The 23,524-nt window shown below is 34.3% G+C and overlaps 1 protein-coding gene across 1 annotated transcript in view; it reads left to right on the top strand.

Annotated features, from left to right (window-relative positions):
• Window positions 1–23,524, top strand: part of MTREX (Mtr4 exosome RNA helicase) — a gene marked incomplete at its 5' end in the record, with an annotated part of 98,825 nt that overhangs the window by 12,900 nt on the left and 62,401 nt on the right. Inside the window, 10 exons of the mRNA XM_081825773.1 lie at window positions 776–866; window positions 2,498–2,622; window positions 3,900–3,998; window positions 4,639–4,741; window positions 6,137–6,268; window positions 7,848–7,927; window positions 9,483–9,593; window positions 11,184–11,285; window positions 13,761–13,886; window positions 22,665–22,815. Coding sequence (XP_081681899.1) covers window positions 776–866; window positions 2,498–2,622; window positions 3,900–3,998; window positions 4,639–4,741; window positions 6,137–6,268; window positions 7,848–7,927; window positions 9,483–9,593; window positions 11,184–11,285; window positions 13,761–13,886; window positions 22,665–22,815 — 1,120 coding nt within the window. The remainder of the gene's footprint in view (window positions 1–775; window positions 867–2,497; window positions 2,623–3,899; window positions 3,999–4,638; window positions 4,742–6,136; window positions 6,269–7,847; window positions 7,928–9,482; window positions 9,594–11,183; window positions 11,286–13,760; window positions 13,887–22,664; window positions 22,816–23,524) is intronic.

Below are 23,524 nucleotides of genomic sequence, written 5' to 3'. Positions count from 1 at the left end.
GGCTTTCCTTTCATTTGATTTTTTATTTTTGCATTTTAGTTGATATAAATACACAAATAACTTTTTGAAAAATGTTCAGCTAAGTTAAGCTTCTTCCCATAGTCATAGTTAGGTTTTACTTAAAACTTACATACTTATAATATCTTGTGTTTTGAACACAATTAGCCATCTTGGCTATACCAAGTACTTTTATACATTCTTGAATTATATCCCTGCATTTTACATGGACATGGTACTGTAGAGAGCATAAATTAACTTCTGGCCTGCAGAGCTAGCCAAAAGCATTGCTCACTTTTCATTTTGGTGCCCAAAGTAAGTTTCCATTCCCAAAACTTTTTTCCATATGTGGAAGATTTTCTTTAACTAAAAAATCAGGATACTGGTTGCCAGAGAGTATCCATGTTGTGAGATGAAGTAGAAAAAATTCAGTAAACTGTATAAAGTACCAAATGTTGAATAGGAGATAAGTTACTCTCATATCCTAGATAGTGTGGATCTTGTAATGAGTGTTACATGTACAATGAAGTGGCTTCATACTTAAGATATATGCAGATGGGGTGATAATTCTCCCCATGAGTTGCACCTGATTACTAACTGTTGAGAAGTCATTTATTTTGGTTTTATGAGAAAAGGAATATTATTTGATTTATGAGATATATGTAAGAGAAGTAACCTAAATTATTTTAATGTCTCCATTAAAGCATTTCCAAAATTCCTCGTCAAAAAGAACTTTTGTTGTGTCAAAATTTTGCTCAATTGTTTTATGTTTTTTTAGATTTTGAGAAGCATGCTGTACAGAGGTTCTGAAGTTATGCGAGAAGTAGCGTGGGTCGTATTTGATGAAATTCATTACATGAGAGATTCAGGTATGTTCTGCTGTGTTGCTGAGATGTGTGCCATATATTTTCCTTAAGGGCATTAGGAATTTTGAGTAAGTAGTTGTTAAATTTTGCTTTCAGTATTCATGTGGCTAGAGTTCTGGTAAACTAAATTGTGGGAAACTATATCATCTCATTTAACTGCAGCTTTTTAAATAGTAACTCTGGGTGAGAAAATACAAATAAAGATTTTTATTTATTATTTGGAAGAGAGAGAGAGAGCATGAGTGAGCAGGGTAGAGGGACAGAGGGAGAGGAAGAGCTAAGCAGGGAGCCTGATGCTGGGCTTGACCTGGGACCGGAGGTAATGACCTGAGCCCAAGGCAGACGGTTAACCAGCTGAGCCATCCAGGTACCCTAAAGCTAGTTTGCTTTTAATAGAGAACTTTCCAAAATAAGTGTTACATTTTTAAAGCTTTTAGCTTAGAGTTAACTTGATTTTTATTAGTATTTTAGTTTTTAAAAACTCAGAAATGTAGGTTTATGGTAAAAAAAATATATGAAATAGGGATTATGAAATACAAATGAGAAAAAAATAGCCTTTTACTTGAGCTATTACACTACTGTAAGCAAAAGTAAGTATACTTGGAATTTTGAGTGGAACTGGGAAGACTAATGTTAACATTTAAAAGTTAAATGTTTAACATGTACACACTTAAAACTCAGTTTTTATTTTTTTTTTTTATTTTTTTACTTTTTTAAAGATTTTATTTATTTAACACAGAGAAAGTGACAGTGAGAGAGGGAACACAAGCAGGGGGAGTGGGAGAGGGAGAAGCAGGCTTCCTGCCGAGCAGGGAGCCCAATGTGGGGCTCGATCCCAGGACCCTGGGATCATGACCTGAGCCGAAGGCAGATGCTTAACAACTGAGCCACCCAGGCGCCCCAAAACTCAGTTTTTATTTAAACTAAAGCACTGAGTTAACCTCTATTTATAGTGAAAGTAATAATAATTTATGAAATCATTTACCCTTTAAACATTTCACCCCTTTCGAATTCATAAAATTCTGACTGGAGCTCTTTTGGTTTTAAAATCAGGAATCCTGTATTGATTTTTTATTTTAGGGGGAAACTCTCCAATTGATTTTTCTAGTTTTTTCCATTTAAATAAAAACTGGCATAGTTTTGCTGCTCATCAAATCTATCTTTCATGTCTAGAAATCATGAGGGTAATTTGGCTGAAAGATGCTATATGGTATAGTAATGTGTGTCTTTAAATTTTGTTTCTGTAACTTTTTACAAGCCATTAACTTTTGTTTCTCAAAGTGAGTTGGAAATACTATTTACATTGTCATGGGACTCTTGTTTTGCTGTGTGAGTAGTATTCAGTCTGGAACTGCTCTTTGCAGGCTATTGTTTCAGAGTACATTAGTGGTTTAGTCTACTATCTATTGGATAAATTCATGGTAGGAATTAAAGTAGTTTTCATTGAGGGTCTATGGCTAAAAATATCTTTGTGTAAAGTGGTCTGCATTTCTAATTATTGAGCTTGAGAGATAATAATTTCAGATTACTTGTTAATAAAGTGACCCTGAATTCCAAGGTGTGTGTGTGTGTGTGTGTGTGTGTGTATATATATATATATATTTTTTTTTTTTTTTTTTTTTTTCCTCCCCCAGAGCGTGGTGTTGTATGGGAAGAAACTATTATTTTGCTTCCTGACAATGTCCACTATGTGTTTCTTTCGGCTACTATTCCAAATGCCCGACAGTTTGCTGAATGGATTTGCCATTTACATAAGCAGGTATTTTCTTTCTTTTTGATGTCTTCAATATTTAAAATATTATAAGTTGGCTTTACTATATTTTATACTTTGTTCTTGATGCCACCTAGAATTAAGAAGACATTTTAATGTGAAACTACTTCTCACATCAAGTGCAAGCTTATCAAAATCACCTGATTAGCTTTTTACAAGTGTGTATTTCTGAGCGCCATCTTTTTTTTAATTTTTTATTCTTATGTTAATCCCCATACATTACATCATTAGTTTTAGATGAAGTGTTCCATGATTCATTGTTTGTGCATAACACCCAGTGCTCCATGCAGAATGTGCCCACCTCAGTACCCACCACCAGGCTAACCCATCCTCCCACCCCCCTCCCCTCTAGAACCCTCTGAGCGCCATCTTAAAACCCAATATATCAACATCTCTGAGAGTAGGGGCTTGTAAGAGCTAACTTTTAAGAGCTCCTAAGTTGATCCTGATGATTTGCCAGGTTTGGAAACTACTGCATTTCCTCGTAGAATGAGGCCTTATAATAGAGAATTTCTCTAAGACCTCAGTACCAGGAAAAAGCTGTACATCTCCTGAGCATGTGATTTGATTCTTATGTTAACACAGTCAGCCTTTTTACTGACTGTGTTTCCCTTTTGTTTTTGTAGTCCAACTTTAGCAGCAGCATAGCACGTCATAACAAGCATTTGTTCATTTGTACTAAACTTATTCTTGGTTTTATTTTCCTGCCCTTATTTTTCCTTTATACCGGTATTCTTACAAACCGTTATCTGTTTATAAGCTCTCCGATGGCATTTTTGTAACATCTATGTTGCTTCTGTAGGATAGAAACCTATTTGATCTTCTGGAGGAGCTAGATCAACCTGCTGATTTAGTAAAGCTTTGAAAACCCTTTGTGGGGCAAAAAAATCCCATTTTACTTGAGGGAGCATTCTGTATTACCATACTACTGCTGTGTAGGAACAGGCATCTTCTTTAATTATGGCATCACAGTTCTAGGGTATGAATCCAAGATCACTGTTGAAACTCACATCATGTATTTGGCCCTGATTAGGGAATTGATAAAATTGAATAGATGGTAGTATAATTCGATAGACATAATTTTTCCACATTTTTCTCTTGCCTGGTTTTTAAAAATTTTTAAGTTTTTTCTGTTTTTGAAATGTTGAATTCAAAAGTTTATTTCCCCAAGGTCTTTTAGGTAGGTTAAATACACAGTATTATTTTGAAGAAATAAAATTATGTGTTTAATTGTTTTTCTTTTCTTTTTTTTTTTTTTTTTACAGCCTTGTCATGTAATTTACACAGATTATCGGCCCACTCCATTGCAGCACTACATTTTTCCAGCAGGGGGAGATGGCCTGCACCTTGTGGTTGATGAAAATGTAAGGGAGTAATTGTGATTATTTATTCATTTTTGTTTTATGTTATGTTACTTACCATATAGTACTTCATTTGTTTTTGATGTAGTGTTCCATGGTTCATTATTTGCGTATAACACCCAGTGCTCATTGTAATACGTGCCCTCCTTAATAGCCATCACCGGGACTAACTGTGGTTCTTACCTTATAATGTCATCCTTAGTTGTTCATACCTATTTTTCCTGAAACTGAAGTAGAATGGTAGAAGTCCATTTTTTTTCTTAAGTAGTTTTATGGTCCAGAATTATTGGGCTTGTGTGTATTTTTATTTCAGAAATTATATTTAAGACTTGTGTTTTTCTTATGCATAAATTAAGATTTTTCTTCTTTCCCAGTTTTTTTTTTTTTCCTTCTTCTTTTCTAGTGTTTTAAAATGCCTGAAGAATAGGTACTTGGGACATGTTTCAGATATCTTATGTTTTGCTTTTCCCAGTTTTAATATCTCTACCTTTTATTACCTATTATACACATTTTTTAACTATTTCAGTGACCTTTGTAACAATTATCACATTATTTTTATTTTGAGGAAGCTTTGTTTTGAGGTATGAAAAATGTTTGGATTGTGGTTAAATATTAGGTTACATAGAAAAATATCTGATTCCAGGGTGACTTCAGAGAAGATAATTTTAATACTGCAATGCAAGTACTTCGAGATGCTGGTGATTTGGCAAAAGGAGATCAGAAGGGGCGGAAAGGAGGAACAAAAGGTAATGTGGAACTTTGTTCACTTTTCCCCTCAAGAAGGTATATAAAGCTCTAGATAATATAAGATAAAATTGGATAAATAAAGGTTTATTTCTTTTTCATATATGACGTTGGTTGAGATATAATTCATGTACTATACAATTTATCCATTAAAGTATACAATTTAATGGTTATTACTATATTAACAGAATTATGCAACCATCACAATTTTTTTTGAGATATAATTCATATACCATAAAAATTACCATTTTAAGTGTATAATTCAGTGTATTTTAGTGTATTCCACAAACTTGTGCAACTACTCTCTAATTCCAGAACATTTGCATCAACTCAAAAAGAAATCCTTTACCCACTAGCAGTTAGTCTTCATTTCTCCTAACCTCTTCCCCTGCCCCTCAGCCTTATACAATCACTAATCTACCTTCTGTCTCTATTTTCCTTTCATATAAATGGAATCATAATTTGTGTGGTCTTTAGCAACTGGCTTCTTTCACTTAGCATGTTTTCAGGGTTCATCCATGTTAAAGCATGTGTTAGTACTTAATTCCTTTCATAATCAAATAATGTTCTATTAAATGAATGTATCACATTTATCCATTCATCAGTTATTGAACATTTGGGTGATTTCTCTTTTTTGATTCTTGTGAATGATGCTGTGGTAAATATTTGTATTCTGCCAGTTTTTATGTAAACGTATGTTTTCTTTTCTCATTGAATGTATACCTAGCTTTGGAACTGCTGAGTCATGGTATTTCTATGTTTAAACTTTTGAATAACTGCCAGATTATTTTCCAAAGTGGCAGCTCCATTTTACATTCCCATCAGGAGGGTATGAAATTTCCATTTCCTCCACATCCTTGCCAATACTCACTGTAATCTGTCTCTTTGAATATAGTCATCCTAGTGGTATGAACCGGTATCTCAGTGTGGTTTTGATTTGCAGTTTTCTCATGGCTAGTGATGTATCTTTTCATGTGCTTATTGGCCATTTGTGTATCTTATTGGGAGAAATACTTATTCAAATCTTTTCCCCATTTAAAAATGAAATTGTCTTTTTTTGTTGTTGTTGAGTTGTAAGAATTCTTCCTATACTCTGAATAGTAGACCCTTACCTTTTTCCCATTCTGTGGATAAAGGTTGTCTTTTCCCTTTATTGTTGGTGTCTATTGAAGTACCAAAGTTTTTAATTTTGATGAAATCCAGTTTATCTGATTTTTTTTTTCTTTTTGTTGCTTGTGCTTTTGGTATCATACCTAAGAATACTTTGTCTAATAACAAATCATGGAGATTTATTCTTCTATAGTTTTTAAGAGTTTTATAGTTAAAGATTTTTATATTTAGGTCTATAATCCATTTTGAGTTAATTTTGGGGTATGGTTTATATATTGTTTTTGCAGGACCATCGAATGTGTTCAAGATTGTGAAGATGATTATGGAAAGAAATTTTCAACCTGTAATTATTTTCAGTTTCAGTAAAAAGGACTGTGAAGCCTATGCACTTCAGATGACCAAATTAGATTTTAACACAGGTACTATATAATTTCAATATAGTTTTAATGTTATATGAAAATAAATATAAATATATTTTAGTTAGAAGATTAATCTGTTGTGATTAATCTATTATGTATTGCTAGGATATGTAGTTCACATTATAGTTACAGTAATGTACTCATTACATTTGTAAAAGTTTTAGGACCTTGTTTTATCATTTTCTTCTTTTCCTTTTGTTTTATTGGAAGGTATAAGTACATTGCTTTGTGTAAAATCCGAAGATCCCTACTGAAAAATATTAGGATCATACCCTCTTGTACTTCATTGCCATAAGCTCCTTTGTTACTGCCTTTATTACTGTGGCTCTCTGTGTGACGACTTAAGGCTAGGTTACTTGGTCAGATCACTTTCTGTATAGAAAGTACTATACTTCATTTTTCTAAAAATCCAAACCAGGAAGACCTGCCCTTTACCTAATTGTGGTATAACCTTTTAAATAAAGTAAGATAACTTGTATTAAATTAATAAATTTTTCCCACATATTATCTGTGAGTGTAACTCACTTAAAGTCACACAGCTAGCCTATCCAAAAATTCGGCATACTTTATTTTTTTATTTTATTTTTTTTTAATTCGGCATACTTTACTATATTATACCCATTTATTATTCAATTTATCTTTTTATGTATGTAATTCTGTATAATGAGAAGTAAATAATATCCTCAGTCATCCAAAATCAAATGGCAGTTGTGTTGGTTTCATTATCAAGGCACAGAATTAAACCCATGCATTTTAGAGCTACTTTTTACTTATCCATGAGCAAAGTAAAAACAGATATTCCACATAAACTCCTAAAGTTAGTAATATTTTATTTTTTAATTGAGTGAATTGCTCTGCTTAGACATGTTTCCTTATAACTACCAGTGCTGCATGGGGCGCCTGGGTGGCTCAGTCGTTAAGCGTCTGCCTTCGGCTCAGGTCATGATCCCAGGGTCCTGGGATCGAGCCCCGCATCGGGCTCCCTGCTCAGCGGGAAGCCTGCTTCTCCCTCCCCCACTCCCCCTGCTTGCGTTCCCTCTCTCGCTGTCTCTCTCTGTCAAGTAAATAAATAAAATCTTAAAAAAAAAAAATGTTTAACTACCAGTGCTGCATTTGCTTAATGTTACAAGGTCATATATTGATTAATTGAACAAATATTTATTGACTACCTATAATTTAATAGATGTTATACAAGAAGGCAGTATAATAGTTAAGAACATAGGCTTTGTTTGACATTGCTCCTCTAACAGTTAATAGCAGCCTCCATTATTTGCTATAAATCTCACTTTCCTCAATAATGGATAAAAATTATCCCTGTGATCTGTAATTGTTAGATGTATGGCACTTAGTATAGTTTTTGTTAATTTTATAAGATAATACTTTTATTCATGGATGAATTCTGTTAGATATGTTTTGAAAGGCAGTGAATTTTATTAAACAGTAATTTTTATCTATTTTGCCTTCTGTTTTAAATACTAACTCTACTGTTATTCTTTATAAACTTACATTCTTTGCAATCTGTGAAGCTTGGTATCACTGATTCACTTAGATATTTATGTACCCTTGAATTTTTTCTTAGATGAAGAAAAGAAGATGGTTGAAGAAGTATTCAGTAATGCCATTGACTGCTTGTCTGATGAAGATAAAAAACTCCCTCAGGTTTGTTTAGTGTCACTAAGTAAAATGTGGATATTAAGTGTGATAGCATATTTTTACTTTGCATTTCTCGGTTTTGTTACTATATATTGCATTGTTTACACACTGCAATAAATATGTTGCATTGTACACTAAAATGATACCTTGATTTATTTTTTAAATTTCTGAAAAGGTGACAAGAGGAAAGATGTGCTGCCTAAGGGAATTCTTCTCTGAAAGCTAACATGGTCTGGAAATTATTGCTTCTGTTCCTAATACTACAAAATTACTAATTTTAAGTCACTAAATTTCTTTTTTCTTTTTTTTTTTTTTTTTTCGAGAGAGTGTGTGTGAGCAGGGGAGGGGCAGAGGGAGAGGGAGACAAAGAACCCCAAGCAGGCTCCACGCTCAGCACCCGACACAGGGTCCTGGGATCTAGTCCCATGTCAGGCTACCTGCTCAGTGGAGAATCTGCTTATCTCTCTCCCTCTGCCCTTTCCCCCTGCTTGTGCTCTCTCTCCCTCTCTCTCAAATAAATAAATAAAATCTTTGAAAAAAAGAAGTCAGACGCTCAACTGTCTGAACCACCCAGGCACCCCAAAGTCACTAAATTTAATTCATAAGTCTACCAAACAGAATACCTAATGAAAATCATGTGTTTAGTGAGGAATTTAATGTCTACTCTGCTTTTAATCCAGAGAATTTTTCCTTCGACTTTTGGAATTGCTTGGCGATTTCTAAAATATACTGATGACTGGGTACCACTCCCAGAGGTTCTGATTTAATTGGTCAGGTGTGTATTGTGGTCATTAGAATCTTTCAAAAGCTCTCCAGATGATTCTAATGTGCATCCAAACCTGAAAACTACTGTAGTGACCTAAGACATGAAAATTCTGTTTTGTGAAAAGGAAGTGGGAGGTTATACTCTGCTTACAAATGATTACTCTGATATATAAAGGATTTATGATAAAAATGCAACAGCATGTTTCTCAGTGTTTAAAATACTATTTAACTTGGAAAATTTTCTTGTAATTTTTCTTTCCAGCTGAATTATTAATATTTGAGGGCTAAGGCATGTCTTTACACATCTTTGTTATCCTAGCACAGTTCTAATAGTAGACATGTAATGGCATTTGATAATGTGTTAATGAGGATGAATTCCTTAGTAATTCATTTGTTTTTAGATGAAGTACATATTTATGTGACGTATGCTTTATACTTACTTGTTTTTAGTTGGAGCTGGCTAGTATTAAGTTTATTTTGTGTAGATGCATACTTTGCCCTCATTTCTATTTGTATTTGGGGAGATGAAGTGATGCTGGAGAATTTGAATGAGGCAGCAGTGCATATATGAATTTTATTATTTAAAGTATATCATATTAAGGAAAGCTAGGACAGGATTATTTTGAGTTTAATAATCTGTGGGAATATGGGTTTGGTTTTTGCTTTTATTCTGAAAAAGTTATAACATTTCTTTAAACAGCTTTTTATTGCCCATTTTTCTTGGTTTGGTTAGTTTAACATTTTCTCTTTCCCTTTTCTGTACATCACTGAAAAATAAACAATATTTCAATCACAGGTTGAACATGTACTTCCTCTTTTGAAGCGAGGGATTGGTATTCACCATGGTGGTTTACTTCCTATTTTGAAAGAAACTATAGAAATTCTCTTTTCTGAAGGATTGATAAAGGTATGATTTTATTTATTATGCCTTAGAATTGTGTTGTATGAATAGTTTGAAAATTATTTTTTTTTTTTAAGGAGGCTCCACACCCAACATGGGCTGTGAACTCATAACCCTGAGATTAAGAGGTGCATGTTTTATTGACTGAGCCAGCTAGGTGCCCCAACAAGTTGATTTTTATGTATCGTGTTATACTTCATACATTTTGGGCTGTAGGTAAAATATCATTGGGTTCCTTTCCTATAGTTAAAGTAAGAAATGGTAACACTGTACAGTGTGGAATTTGGAGAAGGTGCTGTTTAATTTTCAAAAGTGGAGTTGATTCTGAGTGGACTCCTGTCTGTATACAGATTAAAACGATTAGAGAAGACAAGGAGAATTGCCGGTAGTTATAAAAGAGCGTTTTTTAGGATGTGCTAATTTAAACCGCAGAGAGTCTAATTTAATTTTAAAGCTTATGTTGATGTCTGTACCCAGAAATGGGGTATTAAAAATGGGAAACTACTTCAAAATGTAGTTATAAGCCTATATATGATTTACAAATGATTTTATGTTTAAAAATCAGGTTAGAATTTTAAAAATCAGATATTATGAGAATCTGAGCACTAAATAGAATATTTAAAAGAAATTTACTCACTTTAAAGAACAAACTTGAGATATTTTAGATCAAGAATTGGTCACTATTTCTACCTAGGTCCTGATAAGGCCCTCTTGATGTTCCTTTATAGATTACTGTTGAGGCTCGTCTATGGCCATACCACCCTGAACGCGCCCGATCTCATCAGATTACTGTTGAGGCTCATTTTAAAGAATCTTTTCTTAAAAATTTAAGTGATACTTGGTGGTGGTAAAAGTCAAATAGAACAATTGTAAATAAAGTAAAAAATGAAAGACCATCATTCCTCTTCACTTCTCAGGAATACCCACTAGCAAACATACAAATAATACTTATTTTGTAAACAAAAAATTATACTACCCATGTTACAATCCAATTTTGTCATATATGTAGCTTTTCATTCTTTTTAGTAGGTGAATAGCTTTCTATTGAGTTGATGAAATAAAAGATGTTTTTATCTTCTTTCCTACTGGTGAAAATTTAGATTAATAGTACTTCAGTGATTTTACTTTGTGTGCTTAAGCCAGTTTTTTGTGTGGTCGATTTCTTGTTGGTAAAGTCTTACAAGTGAACTTAGCCACTGATTCTGTTCTCCCCTCAGAGATCCTCAGGGTAGCTCTAAAACTGTTGCATCATCAGGCAAAAAGCCAGGAAATACGACCTTCTGTGTTTAGAAAAGTAATCTACAGCCTCATGCTTTGTACATTAGATCAGTAGTATCCTCTTTAAGGTACTGCCACTAGAATTTAAGAAAGACTATTTTTCCTGAATTAAAAAATTTCTGGGATGCAAGGGACATTAGATATTATTTAGTAATTTTATATGTCAATACTGAATTATATCTGGAACTAGCATGTTATTTTTGCAGTCTCATTAACAACTAATTTTAAAATTAATGTTTTGTTTATACTTAAAGTACAAAACTAGTTTTTCAGCTTAATAAAATACATGTTTAATCATATAATTATTTAATTATTTAGGCCTTATTTGCCACAGAGACTTTTGCTATGGGAATTAATATGCCAGCTAGAACTGTTTTATTTACGAATGCCCGGAAATTTGATGGGAAAGATTTCCGATGGGTAAGTAAAATAATTAATATAATTGGAATAATTTTTACTTGTTTTACCTAACGTGATTTGGGCTTACATAATCTTTGAGATTTTCAGTTCTAAATAGTAAAGAACTTGTACCTGAACCAATAAACAAGTTCATCAAGGTTTAATTTTAGATCCGTCATTTCTATCCATTAGGGTTTTTTTGGTTTTGGTTTTGGAGGGGGGTTGGGTTTGGCTAACCCAAAAACAAAAATCTCCTTTGGTGAAAGAGTTTGATGATGAGGGTTAAGTGTGCAGATGATTTATGAGTGCTTTAAAGCATCTTAAATATATCTAGAGTGTTCATTTCTTTAAGTTTAGGCTATTTAAGGCACCAAATCTACAGTGGCTCCAGTTGCAGCTCACTATTTTATCTTTCAGGTTGAAAATAGAAGTTTTAACAGGTTTGCACATAATATCTTTTCTAAGGCAGAAGAAAGGGAGAGAAAGTTGGAATCATGGGTAAAACAGTGAATTTGGGTAGAAAGTAAATTCTTAATCCAGAGTCAATAACCCATTCAGTAAACAGTTACCAAATTTAAACTTTGTTAAAGTTAAACCCAATCTCTAAAGAAACTTAGTAGCAGATGAAAATTGACAGATGTGCAATAAAATGTTGCATTAATGATTCTGAGAAGCATGTACAGATGGATAAAGCATAAGAAAAGTCACTTGTATAAAAGGGGTCATGGAAGGAGGGCTTCATTGGAGAAGGCAGTCCTGAAACTGAGAAACAACAGCACATGGGTATTTACTAGGTAGACAGTAGAGCTTCACAGGGGTGAAAGCAGGTAGATTTCTACTTTGAGTATCCAGTGCAAGGCAAAGACTCGGTTAAACTGGCATTGGGAGAAATTTCTAAGTAGTCAGCTATATACAGTTAATCTAATCCTTGAAAGTGGTGATCCTTTTGTACTCAAGAGAAGTTGCTGGCAGTAATTACTAATCATCAAAATACTGAAAAGCACTCATGGTAGAATTGTAAAGGCAAAGCATTTTTTCTTGATTTGTTTTATTTGAAAATGTATTGGATGCTATACAAAAGAGAAATATAAGTACAGTGAGGCAGCTGCCATTTCTCTTTAGAAATTTTTACATAGTCTTCAAAAATTTTCTGTAACCTGTAACTTTTTAAAATTGAACTTTTAATAATTTAATTCATGTAGAATGTGATTCCTGTTTATAACAGTTAAGTTTTATGTTTTATATAAAAATCTTTATATTATCTATCAGTTTAAAATTACTTAATTCTCCGAATAAAATTGATGCCATAAGAAAATAAGTAAATAAGTCTTTTGTGACTTTACATGCTTCTTGGCGTCCTCAGGACCTTGAGTAAGTCTGCAGAGTATAGTGGATAATTGAATTTAAGAAAGCAGACTTTTCTTGATGATTCAATATCATATTATTAAACCTAAAAGCCATAACGTGCCATAATGTTGTAATGATGCCCTTGGGCCCTTTTGAGGTTCTATTGCATTGCCTTTTTGAAATGTTCTTTTCAGATCTTTTTTTAGGTTTAGCTTTTTTTGTTGTTGTTTTTTCTAGTGCCTTTGTTTCTCCCAGGTTGTTATGTCTGTTTTTGATGCTGTCAGTAATACGCATTCTTGTAGCTTAACCTTCTTGTGTCAAATATTTTTTGGGAATCTGAAAACTGTGGACCCTTTCCATCAGAGAATAGTACAGAAGCACTTACAGATAAAACTTTTTCCAGTGTCGGGGCGCCTGGGTGGCTCAGTTGGTTAAGCCACTACCTTCGGCTCAGGTCATGATCCTGGAGTCCCGAGATCGAGTCCCGCATCGGGCTCCCTGCTTGGCAGGGAGTCTGCTTCTCCCTCTGACCCTCCCCCTTCTCATGCTCTCTCTCTCTATCTCATTCCCTCTCTCAAATAAATAAACAAAAAATCTTAAAAAAAAAACTTTTTCCCAGTGTCTTAGTGGTTGAATGTCACCCTGAAAAGGCTTACTAATCTTTTTTGACTAGGTTCTTCTTAGTGATGAATGGTCTCTACTGAACTCCAGGGATGTATACCAAGAAAATAAGAGAATTGGACTTTAAAAATAAAAATGTTTATTTTATATTAATCTCATTTTGCAAATTAAGAAAGTCTATTACGATCAAGTCAGAATTGGTATTTTGTAGAGTTTGACTCCTTCTTTGCTTTAGTGTTTTCCAGAACATCTGGCTCAAAGATATTTTATGTCAGTGAATTAACAGTCTTCCCTGTACCTTTGGTGTATTTGATCATTTTGGAGCTAAAATTTAGTTTTATAACATTATTCTTAAGTGTTTTTGCATTTTTGTGTTTTTACTTAAACCCCTAAAAGTTGATGTTTTTAGTCATATTTCCTTTTTTGGAATATATAACTTGTGCTTATGTATTTTGTGATAAAAATTTAAGAATATATTTTTCACAAGGTTTTCTCCTAAACTCTGGATTTTTAATTATCTTCACTCAGATTTCCTCTGGTGAATACATTCAGATGTCTGGTCGAGCTGGAAGGAGGGGAATGGATGATAGAGGAATTGTAATTCTTATGGTGGATGAAAAGATGAGCCCAACGATCGGAAAACAACTACTTAAGGTAACCGAGTTAAGATTCTGTGCTCTCACCAGCAATTTGAGACACATACTTCAGGAGCCACTTTGAAATTAGTTGTGTCAGTTCAGATATCTAAGTAGACGAGTTAATTAAACTATCTAGGCTTGAAAGGTAGAAGAGGGTAACTGCACAAAGTGCTGATATTTTGTACCCTACTTTCTGTTGTAATAAGTGAAGCGTAACTCATGAGATGAAGGGCATGTAAAGATCCCCAGAGAGGGCAGAAATGTTTACTTTGCCCTCCAAATTTACGACAATCTCTATAACTGCCTTCTCTACTGAACAAATTGGTCTTCCCCTATCATAATAGGAAGTAGGGCACATGATATCAGTGTTTTGGGCAGTTATCTTCCTCTACCTTTGCAAGCCCAGATAGCTTAATTAATTCTACAATCTGCCATTCTAATACTGCCTATTTGGATCATAAATATCCCAATAAATTAATTCAGATTTTTAAGCTTTATTTCAAATTAGCCTGTCCATTTTGCTTGTTTAATACTGTTTTTCAGATTGTTTTAAGGGTTTTATTTTTGTTTTGTTTTGGAGAGCTTTTCAGGGAAGTTTGGCCTGGTTGCTTTCCTTCTTCTCCATGCAGTAAGAAGTTTTTAAAACAAAGTCCTAGAGAAAACTCTTGGTAAGATGGGAAACTTAACATTATTTAAAAGTTGGGTGCCTGGGTGGCTCAGTCGGTTAAGCGTCTGCCTTCAGCTCAGATCATGATCCCAAGGTCCTGGGATTGAGTCCCACATCAGGCTCCCTGCTCAGCAGGGAGTCTGCTTCTCCCTCTCCCCCCTGCTCGTGCTCGCTTGCTCGCTCTCTCAAATACATAAACAAAATCTTTTAAAAAATTAATTACAAATTTAACTGCCAGATCATTAGCTAAAGAGCTCCAAAACATGTTAAGTCCTACATAGGTCAATATCTCTGAAACAGACTCTTCAGTTTCAAAGACTTGGGAACTGCAAGGAGAATTTGAGATATGGTTGTGGGAAGTCTGGTATGCTAAAGCAAAAATAAAAGTGTACGTTTTTTAAAATAGATGGTTAATGTGGGTAAAGACAAAGCTTGTCTGTACATATTCATAATGATCATATGGTGTCTTATTTTCACTTTTAAAGATTAACACTTGGAAACCTATTTTTAAGTGTCCATGTAACTTTAGTTCTTCATGTAAAGAAAATGACACAAGATTGAAAATTGGTATTTTTGGTCTTCAAATTGTGCCAGATATAATAAACACTGTTTTTCTTTCCTTGTGCTCTATGTGTGGAAAAAGTTGAGTCAGGTTGCCAATAGTAGGAGGTAATATTTTAATGATAGCTTCTGGTTTCCTTAGTACAGATATTTCATTCTATTTACTTGACGTTTCTGAATGTAAACTGTACCTGTTAAGTGTAAAAGTTCTGTTGTCTTTTATTTCAAAAATTTTATTGTGGTAAGAACACTTAACATGAGATCTACCCTCAACAGATTTTTAAATTATAAAATATGTTATTGTTGACTGTAGGTAAAATGTCATACATCATATCTCTGGATCTTATTTATCTTGCTTGACTAAAACTTTATGACCTTTAATTAGTAACGACCCTTTTATATCTCTCCTCAGTCTCTGGCAACCACCATTCTAGTCTTTGATTCCTTGAATTTGACTATTTAGAAAATTCATATAAGTGGAATCATGCAGTATTAGTCTTTCTGTGACTAGTTTATTTCACTTAGCGTAGTGTCCTCAAAGTTCATGTTGTCACATATTGCAGAATTTTCTTTAAGGCTGAATTGTATTCCATTGTCTGTATATACCACATTTTTTTTTTTTTTTAAATCCATTCACTTATTGATGAACATTTAGGTTGTTTCCACATCTTGGCTATGTGAATAGCACTGCATTGAACATAGTGTTATTATCTGTCCAGTGTCTTGGTTTTGATTCTTTTGGGTAAATACCCAGAAGTAGAATTGCCAGATCATATGTAGTTTTTGTTGTTGTTGTTGTTGTTGTTTTCAATTCTTTGTGGGATATCCATACTGTTTTCCATAGTGGCTACACAATTTTACTTTCTGACCATCAGTGTGCAAGGATTCTGATTTCTCCATCATTTCTTAAATGAATTTTTAAAAACAGCTTTATTGAGATATAATTCATATTGTATACAGTTCACCCATTTTCATGGTTGCTAATATATTCACAGAGTTTTGCCACCATCATTACAATCAATTTTGGAACATTTTTATCAGCCCAAAAAGGAACTTTATATCCATTAACTATCACTCCCCATTTCCTTCCTAACTCTTCCTTTTCCCCAAAGCCCTAGGCAAACCACTAATCTCTTTGTCTCTGTAGATTTGCCTATTCTAGGCATTTCGTATAAATTTAGTCAGATAATACATGATCTTTTGTATTGGCTTTTCTTTAGCATAATATTTTCAAGGTTCATCCATATTTGTAATATGTATTAGTACTTCATTGCTTTTTGTTGATGAATGTTCCTCTATTGTGTTGACATATTACAAGTTATTTATCCATCTATCAGCAGATGTATATTTAGGTTGTTTGTACATTTTGGCTGTTGTGAATAATGCTGTTGTGATTGTTTCTTTACAGGTTTTTATGTAAACATGTTTTTATTTCTTTTGGGTATATACCTATGAGTGAAATTGCTGGGTCATACATAATTCTAGGTGTAACCTTTGAGGACCTGCTAGACTGCTTTTCATCAACAGCTATATACCATTTTTACATTGTCATCAGCAATGTATGAGGGTTCTCATTTCCCTGCATTCCAGCTAACATTTGTTACTATCTGTCCTTTTGAGTTGTAATCATCATCCTAGTGAGTGTGAAATGGTACCTTTCACTTTGAATGCTGTGTAGTTTGACTTGTTTAAAGGATATAGTACCTACCTGTTGATGATACTGCAATTATATAAGCAAATATGTGTGTATCTATATTTTTTGATTTCTAGATACATTTCTTTTATTGAGACTAACTGTACTACTATTTTTTTTGTCCTCTAGGATTTTTTCAGGTAGTTTTGCTATCATTAAAGAATTTGCAGGCAACTTATTCAGAAAAATAACAACTAATAGTTATAGAATATTCAACATGTCTTAAGGTTTGAAATAATTATTACTACTATCTCAGTTTTATAAATAAATAAGGCATACAGAGGTTAAAGAATTTTTCAAAAGTCATATCGTTGTTAAATAGCAAATCCTGATTTTAAAGTCACGCAGTCTGGTTTCAGAGTGCATGCTTCTAACCACCATGTGCTGCTTCTGCTCAGTACCTCATGCAAATAGATTTTTCATTTACTGGCTCAGACCGAATTTGGCTTGAAAGCACTTTGTTCTTTTGACATATTTCTTAATACAGTATATGAACTAATACATCATTATAACATCAGGTCTGTTTTCTTATAAGCGACAGTAATGAGATTTGCTCTTAAGTAATAGGACTTTAATAAATAGAATATTTATTTTCTCGAATAATAATTAAAATGTAGATTATTCATGTTATTGTATGTAAAAATAATTAGTATGCTTTGTACATTTGTAAAATTCAGATCTGTTTGTCATATCTAATAATTTTTCCTGTTGTTAGGTTAAGTAGTCATAGCCAGAAAAATGGCAGAATACATGTGTTTATTGCTTGTTGACTAAAGATTATTTGTTGAGGTTTCTAATATCTCAGCGTGCACACACACACACTTAAATATTTGTGTGTGGAAATCATTTAATGATCTTGCATTTAAAATATTTTAATAATTTTCTTTAGCTTCTTTGGCTTGACTAGTTTTCTACCAAGCATTATAAGAATCTATTCAACTTTTCCAATTCTGCTATTGTTACAGTGTCCTCTTTTTGTCTGTTTATCTAATACTTTCATATCCATTGCCTTTTTTAAAGTTGGTTTATTTACAGTATTGTCTACTCCCAGTGTGGGACTCGAACTCATGACCCTGAGATCGAGTCACATGCTTTTCTGACTGAGCCAGCTAGGTCCCTCTACATCTGTTGCTTTTTATTTATGGACAGATTTTCCATCTATTAGCTCACATAGAATTTGAGATAAGACAGGAGTTTGTTCTTTGGGTATATTTGACAGGAGCTAAAAAGCAAAATCCATTCATTATAACGTTTGCTTAAATGAAAAGTTGACTCAGAAAGTGTTTATAATAACCTTCCAAAAAGACTGGTGAATGCATCTTTTATTCTTCAGCAGTTAAGAAAGCTTTTACATCTCTCCAGTATTACCAGAAGAAATATGCCTTCCAATGTAGTGCCCATATTTTCAAAAAAATGTAAAACCATCACAGTACTTTGAGGACATGTTATTATTTGTTTTATCAAAATAAGCTTATTTCCATAATTTCTGAAATGATTAAATAAACTTAATGGTTTCTTACAGGACATGAAGTGCTTCTTCTAAGAGACTCTACAGGCTTTCTGCTTCTAGAAAGTTGTGTGTTCATTTCAACCTGAACTACATTCTTAATGGCTAAGGAAAATGAAACTTATTTGAAGGAAAAATAGCTTTGACTTTACTGGTTTTTTAAAAGCTTTTGGAACTTTAAGAAGAACATACCTATTCTCTTAAAGTTAGTGCTGTCACGTACTCAAGATTACTTATGGACCTTTTTTTGGAGAATTGAGAAGACTCACATTTGTCCATATGCTTCTGTCTTCCATTGTAACGATTCAAAATGCAAAAATATTTAGACTGGCAGTTTTTTAAACTGCTCTCTTGAATGAACCATATACTCTAAAACTTCAGAAATCATTAGAAGTAGAATAGCATTCAAAGGGTAGTATTACAAATCTGCTTTGGAAAATTGATCTGTTTAGCTCTCTGTCTTACTAGCTTTCAGTGAACAACTTGTCAACTAAAAGAATCCTTAAAAGTTTTTCTAGAATGAAGCTTAAGTTTAAAATCTTAGCACTGGCTGCTTTTGTTGTTCCAAGTTAAATATTAGGTGACCCTCTTTTGGGCTTTCTGTTGATATATCATTTAAAAATTTTATAATTTGGCTGATTAAATATATAAAAAGTTGAGTGGGGTGCCTGGGTGACTCAGTCGTTAAGTGTCTGCCTTCGGCTCAGGTCATGATCCCAGGGTCCTGGGATTGAGCCCCGCATCAGGCTCTCCGCTCCGCAGGAAGCCTGTTTCTCCTACTCCCCCTGTTTGTGCTCCCTCTCTCGCTGTGTCTCTCTCTGTCAAATAAATAAATAAAATCTTTAAAAAAAAATAAGTTGAGAAATACTTGATCAACATTTGAGGGTTCCTATAATTTTAGTAATGTGAATATTGAAAAACAGCGATGTGAAATAAGTTCCATTTTGAATTTGCCCTCTGGGAGAACTTCAACCCATGGATGCTGTAAAATTTATCTCCTACCTCTTTAGCCTGGGCAAGTCTCTCCACATCTCTGAACCTGTTTCTTGTTTAAGACAGTTTTGTTAGGAATATTGTGAATTCAAAATTTATTTAAGTATTAGTACAGTGATTGGCACACGCTTAGTAGATGTGGTCATTTTTAAACTTGGGGAATCTATTTACATCAGCCACAGAACAGTGAACAAGAGCAGCATTGACTCAATGGCACAGTACCTAATAACTCCAATTCAGGAAAATTTGGGATAATTCTAGACTAGATGATTGTGATTTAAGGCTTTATGGAGGAAATGGATCCCGCTGCAAGCCCTAAAGGGTTGGGGTAGGAGTGGGGATTGGATTTTGATTTCTAGAGCTGTAGTGATCTAGATCAGATTTGATGAAACTTTGAGGTAGATGATGGCAGTGGTAAAGAAACAAAAGAACTGATCTAAGATATATTGAAATAATCTGCAACCGTTGGTTGATTAAAATTTTAAAAAGGGATAAAGCAGAAGAAAGACCTAAATCGGAATTTAAATGTTAATTTCATTGTCCATTAATCAAATTAAAATTGAACTATCGTAAGTTTACTCCTTGCAGAGCCACAGAAATTACAGCAGGTGGGGTTGTCACACAAAGGATTTTATTTGCAGCAAATAGGGAGATCATAGGGAATAACTTCCAAAGTTGTGATTCTTGAGCAAGGGTGAATGGATTCCTTTCATTTAGGGTTAGGATGAATATTTAGTCTTGTCATCATGTGTGGAAGTAGGCATAAGGCACGCACCTTAATGAAACATTGCCTACACATACACTGTATGTTACATAAACGAAGCTTGTGTTCTTCCTTTGGCGGAGATTTTCGTATTAAAATGAGGTAAAGTAACTGTCCTTTGATTCATCTGTGCAGATGAAAGTCTGGGATTGAATTCAGACTGGTCTGGGTGGTGTGGGAGCTCCTCATCAGGGCAGTTGTTACTGCTTGAGGGGTAGTTTCGGTTTCCCTCGCAGGATGTTAGGCCTCACTTAAGAGATCAGCTAGAAGGAAGAGCTTAAGGGAGACTGTGGGACAGAGGTCATAAGAGTATAAGCAGGTAAGCAGTAAAGGTCAGGGCTTGGGGGTCTGGCTGGTGACAAAATCAGTAATCTCACTAACCATTAATCTTTGTAAGGGTGAAACCCAGGAATGGGAAAGAGCAAGAGAGATAAATTTCATTTTAGGTAATTTAGCCATATTATTATTATTATTTATCACCCAAATTAGGTTACTGTAGGAGTGGAAAGGGTGCTTTTAATAATTATACCAATACAGCAGATGTAGGTTGGGACTATCTTGGGCTCACTTAGATACAACGTCAAAATGCCAAGCTGAGTTTCAGGTAACTGAAAATTCCGAGGTGTATGCTACAGCAATCAAGAATACAGAAGCAGAGCTTGAGCTTAGAAGTAAACAGTGGTAATATGGAAGCCCCAAATTTCTGAGGAGGTAATAATACAAAAAAAATAACAGAAAAGTAAGGGCTGCGTCTGCAATATTGTAAAATAGCTGAAGTTGTCTTTAAATTCCTCTGTCCTCCAAGAATTTGGTTTTCATACTAACTTCACATCTCCCTTTGGCCTTATTTTCAAGGAAAGTTCATAAACATCAAGGTTTTAGGGACTTAGTAACTGTGCCCCTAAGGTGAATGGCTCTTAATTTTTCAGGAGTTAAGGAGTACTTTCATTTAAGACTGTGATGAAAGCTCTGCTTCTCATAAAATCGTGTATGTGTCCATTTAGAATTAGGCTGTCAGGTTGGTCTGTGGACCTCAATTTAAGAGCCCCTGACCACCCTAAGAGTATTTGTGTATTTCACTGTGCCATTTAGAAATACATAAGCATACTTTGTGACACTTAATTTCTAAATATTTCAGCGTGCATCTCCCAAGAATTTAGTTATTCTCCTATTGTAGCTGGGGCATAGAGGTGCAAGAGCATCTGGCTCTGGGGGGTCCCAAACAGAGCAGGTATAAATTCAAAAAGCAGCAAGTGGTGGTGAAACAAAAAAGGAATTTATTTCAGTCAGGCCAATACCAGGAAGACAGAGTACTAGTGTTTCAAAGACTGTCTCCAAAGTGCCGAAAATACTTCACAGGTTTATATAAGGAAAATGTGGGACAAAGAGTATGTGCAGGTGGGCATTGCAGGTTAAGTTATTCATCCTTTTGGGATTAGTCGAGTGGAGTCATTCTGGCTCAAGGAAGTCCTTGAGGGGATAGTTTTGGTTCCCAGCAGGGGTGCTTTGTGCACAAGGTCTTTTGTTTGAGTTAAGAGACTCAGATAATGTAGATAAAGAATGGTCTAAATTCGGCGGGTGGGGAATGCTTCAGTTTTATATCACTCCAGGCAGCTGAGTTTTAAGGTGCTAATTTTTATCTAAATATCGTTCTGAAATGAATTTAGTGTACTCTGTCAGCACAGACTAGGTTATGCTGCAGTAACAAACCTAAATCTCAGTTACTTAAAGGTTTATTTCTCTTGTTCAATGCAGGTTTATAGAGGAGGTTGTGCTTATTCTTAAGGATGCAAGAGGATGGAGAAACCACCATCTTGAACATTAACAGTCACTGTGCCAGAGGGAAAAGATAGCTTTTCACACCAGCAATTAAATACTTGGCCAAAAAGTGACACATCATTACAATTTATTTGCCCCATCCATGGGGGGGTGGGGCAGAAAGTATAATCTTACCAAGTGCCTAGAAGGCAGAGAGCTAAACATACTTGGTAAACGGTATTTTAACTAGTACTGTTGTTTCTTAGTGGACTTTCTCCCTTCACTTTCCTAAAGATCAACTATTTATCACTTTGTATTGGTCATTTAAAAGAAAGAACTTAATACATTTCTATAGTATTCCTTAACATGGATTAAATTATTATTTTTTTTTAAGATTTTATTTATTTATTTGACAGAGAGATAGCGAGAGCAGGAACACAAGCAGGGGGAGTGGGAGAGGGAGAAGTGGGCTTCCTGCCGAGCAGGGAGCCCGATGTGGGACTCGATCCCAGGACCCTGGGATCATGACCTGAGCCGAAGGCAGATGCTTAACGACTGAGCCACCCAGGCGCCCAACATGGATTAAATTATTAAGCAGTTTTGGGATGCCTGGGTGACTCAGTCAGTTAAGCATCTGCCTTTGGCTCAGGTCATGATCTCAGGGTCCTGGGATCGAGCCCACATTGGGCTCCCCGCTCATCTCCCTCTCCCTCTGCCCTCCGCTTGTGCGCGCATGCACTCTCTCAAATAAAAATAAAATCTTTAAAAAGATTATTAAGCAGTTTAATAGGTATCTATGTAAATTTTATTTGAAAAAAATCACAACATTGACATGTTTTTTTTTTCTCTTAGGGCTCAGCTGATCCTCTAAATAGTGCTTTCCATTTGACCTACAACATGGTTTTGAACTTACTACGTGTAGAAGAAATTAATCCCGAGTACATGTTGGAAAAATCCTTCTACCAGTTTCAGCATTATAGAGCAATTCCAGGAGTAGTAGAGAGTAAGTATAAAATTACTATAACAGTCTTCTTAACCAGTAGAGTAAATAGCATAATTATTGCATTATTGGCTGCCTAGGGCATTGTTTATTTTTTGGTTAGTTATATCTTGATTTTTACATAAAGTAAGAACTGTGATCTGGTCATTATAACCGACTAGAACATTCTAAAATAAAAGAAAACCCTGCTAGTATACCTTTCTGTAGTTGGTTCAGATTTAATATAATTTATTGTTATAGGCATATTACATGATAGCTCATGTTCATGAGTCATGACATAACAAAAAGCCTGGTACATTAAAATTTGACCTGTAAGAAGCATGTGTGTATTCTTGCCCTTGTACTGTTTTCTCATTTTAAAAGAGTACCACAGCATAAGTTTATAAATAAGGAAATTTAATACTCTAACTGGGATTTGAGTTCAGCCTTTTTAGAATTTCTAGCTCCTATTATGATAATGCTTTCTAAAGTTCAGAAAGTGTTCTGTGGTAACTCTGTTCAAGTAGAATTGTGTATTGATCTTTACCTTAGAGAATACTTTGGCTGATCATCGTATAGAGCTGATTAAAATCTAAAACAGAGGCAAAGATTGAAAATACTGGTTTTGGTAGATCCTGTAAAAATAATGCATAGTCATTGTCAAGAAGAAAAACCAGAAAATTGAGCAAAAGATACAGGGGAAAGTTAAAATCATTTGTAACCTTTTTAAAGA

The sequence above is a fragment of the Leptonychotes weddellii genome, chromosome 7 (genome assembly GCF_054177405.1).
Source record: "Leptonychotes weddellii isolate Sample4059 chromosome 7, ASM5417740v2, whole genome shotgun sequence".
NCBI classification, from domain to species: domain Eukaryota; kingdom Metazoa; phylum Chordata; class Mammalia; order Carnivora; family Phocidae; genus Leptonychotes; species Leptonychotes weddellii.
Note: the sequence above shows the minus strand (reverse complement) of the source record. Positions and strands in the feature narration are given on the sequence as shown.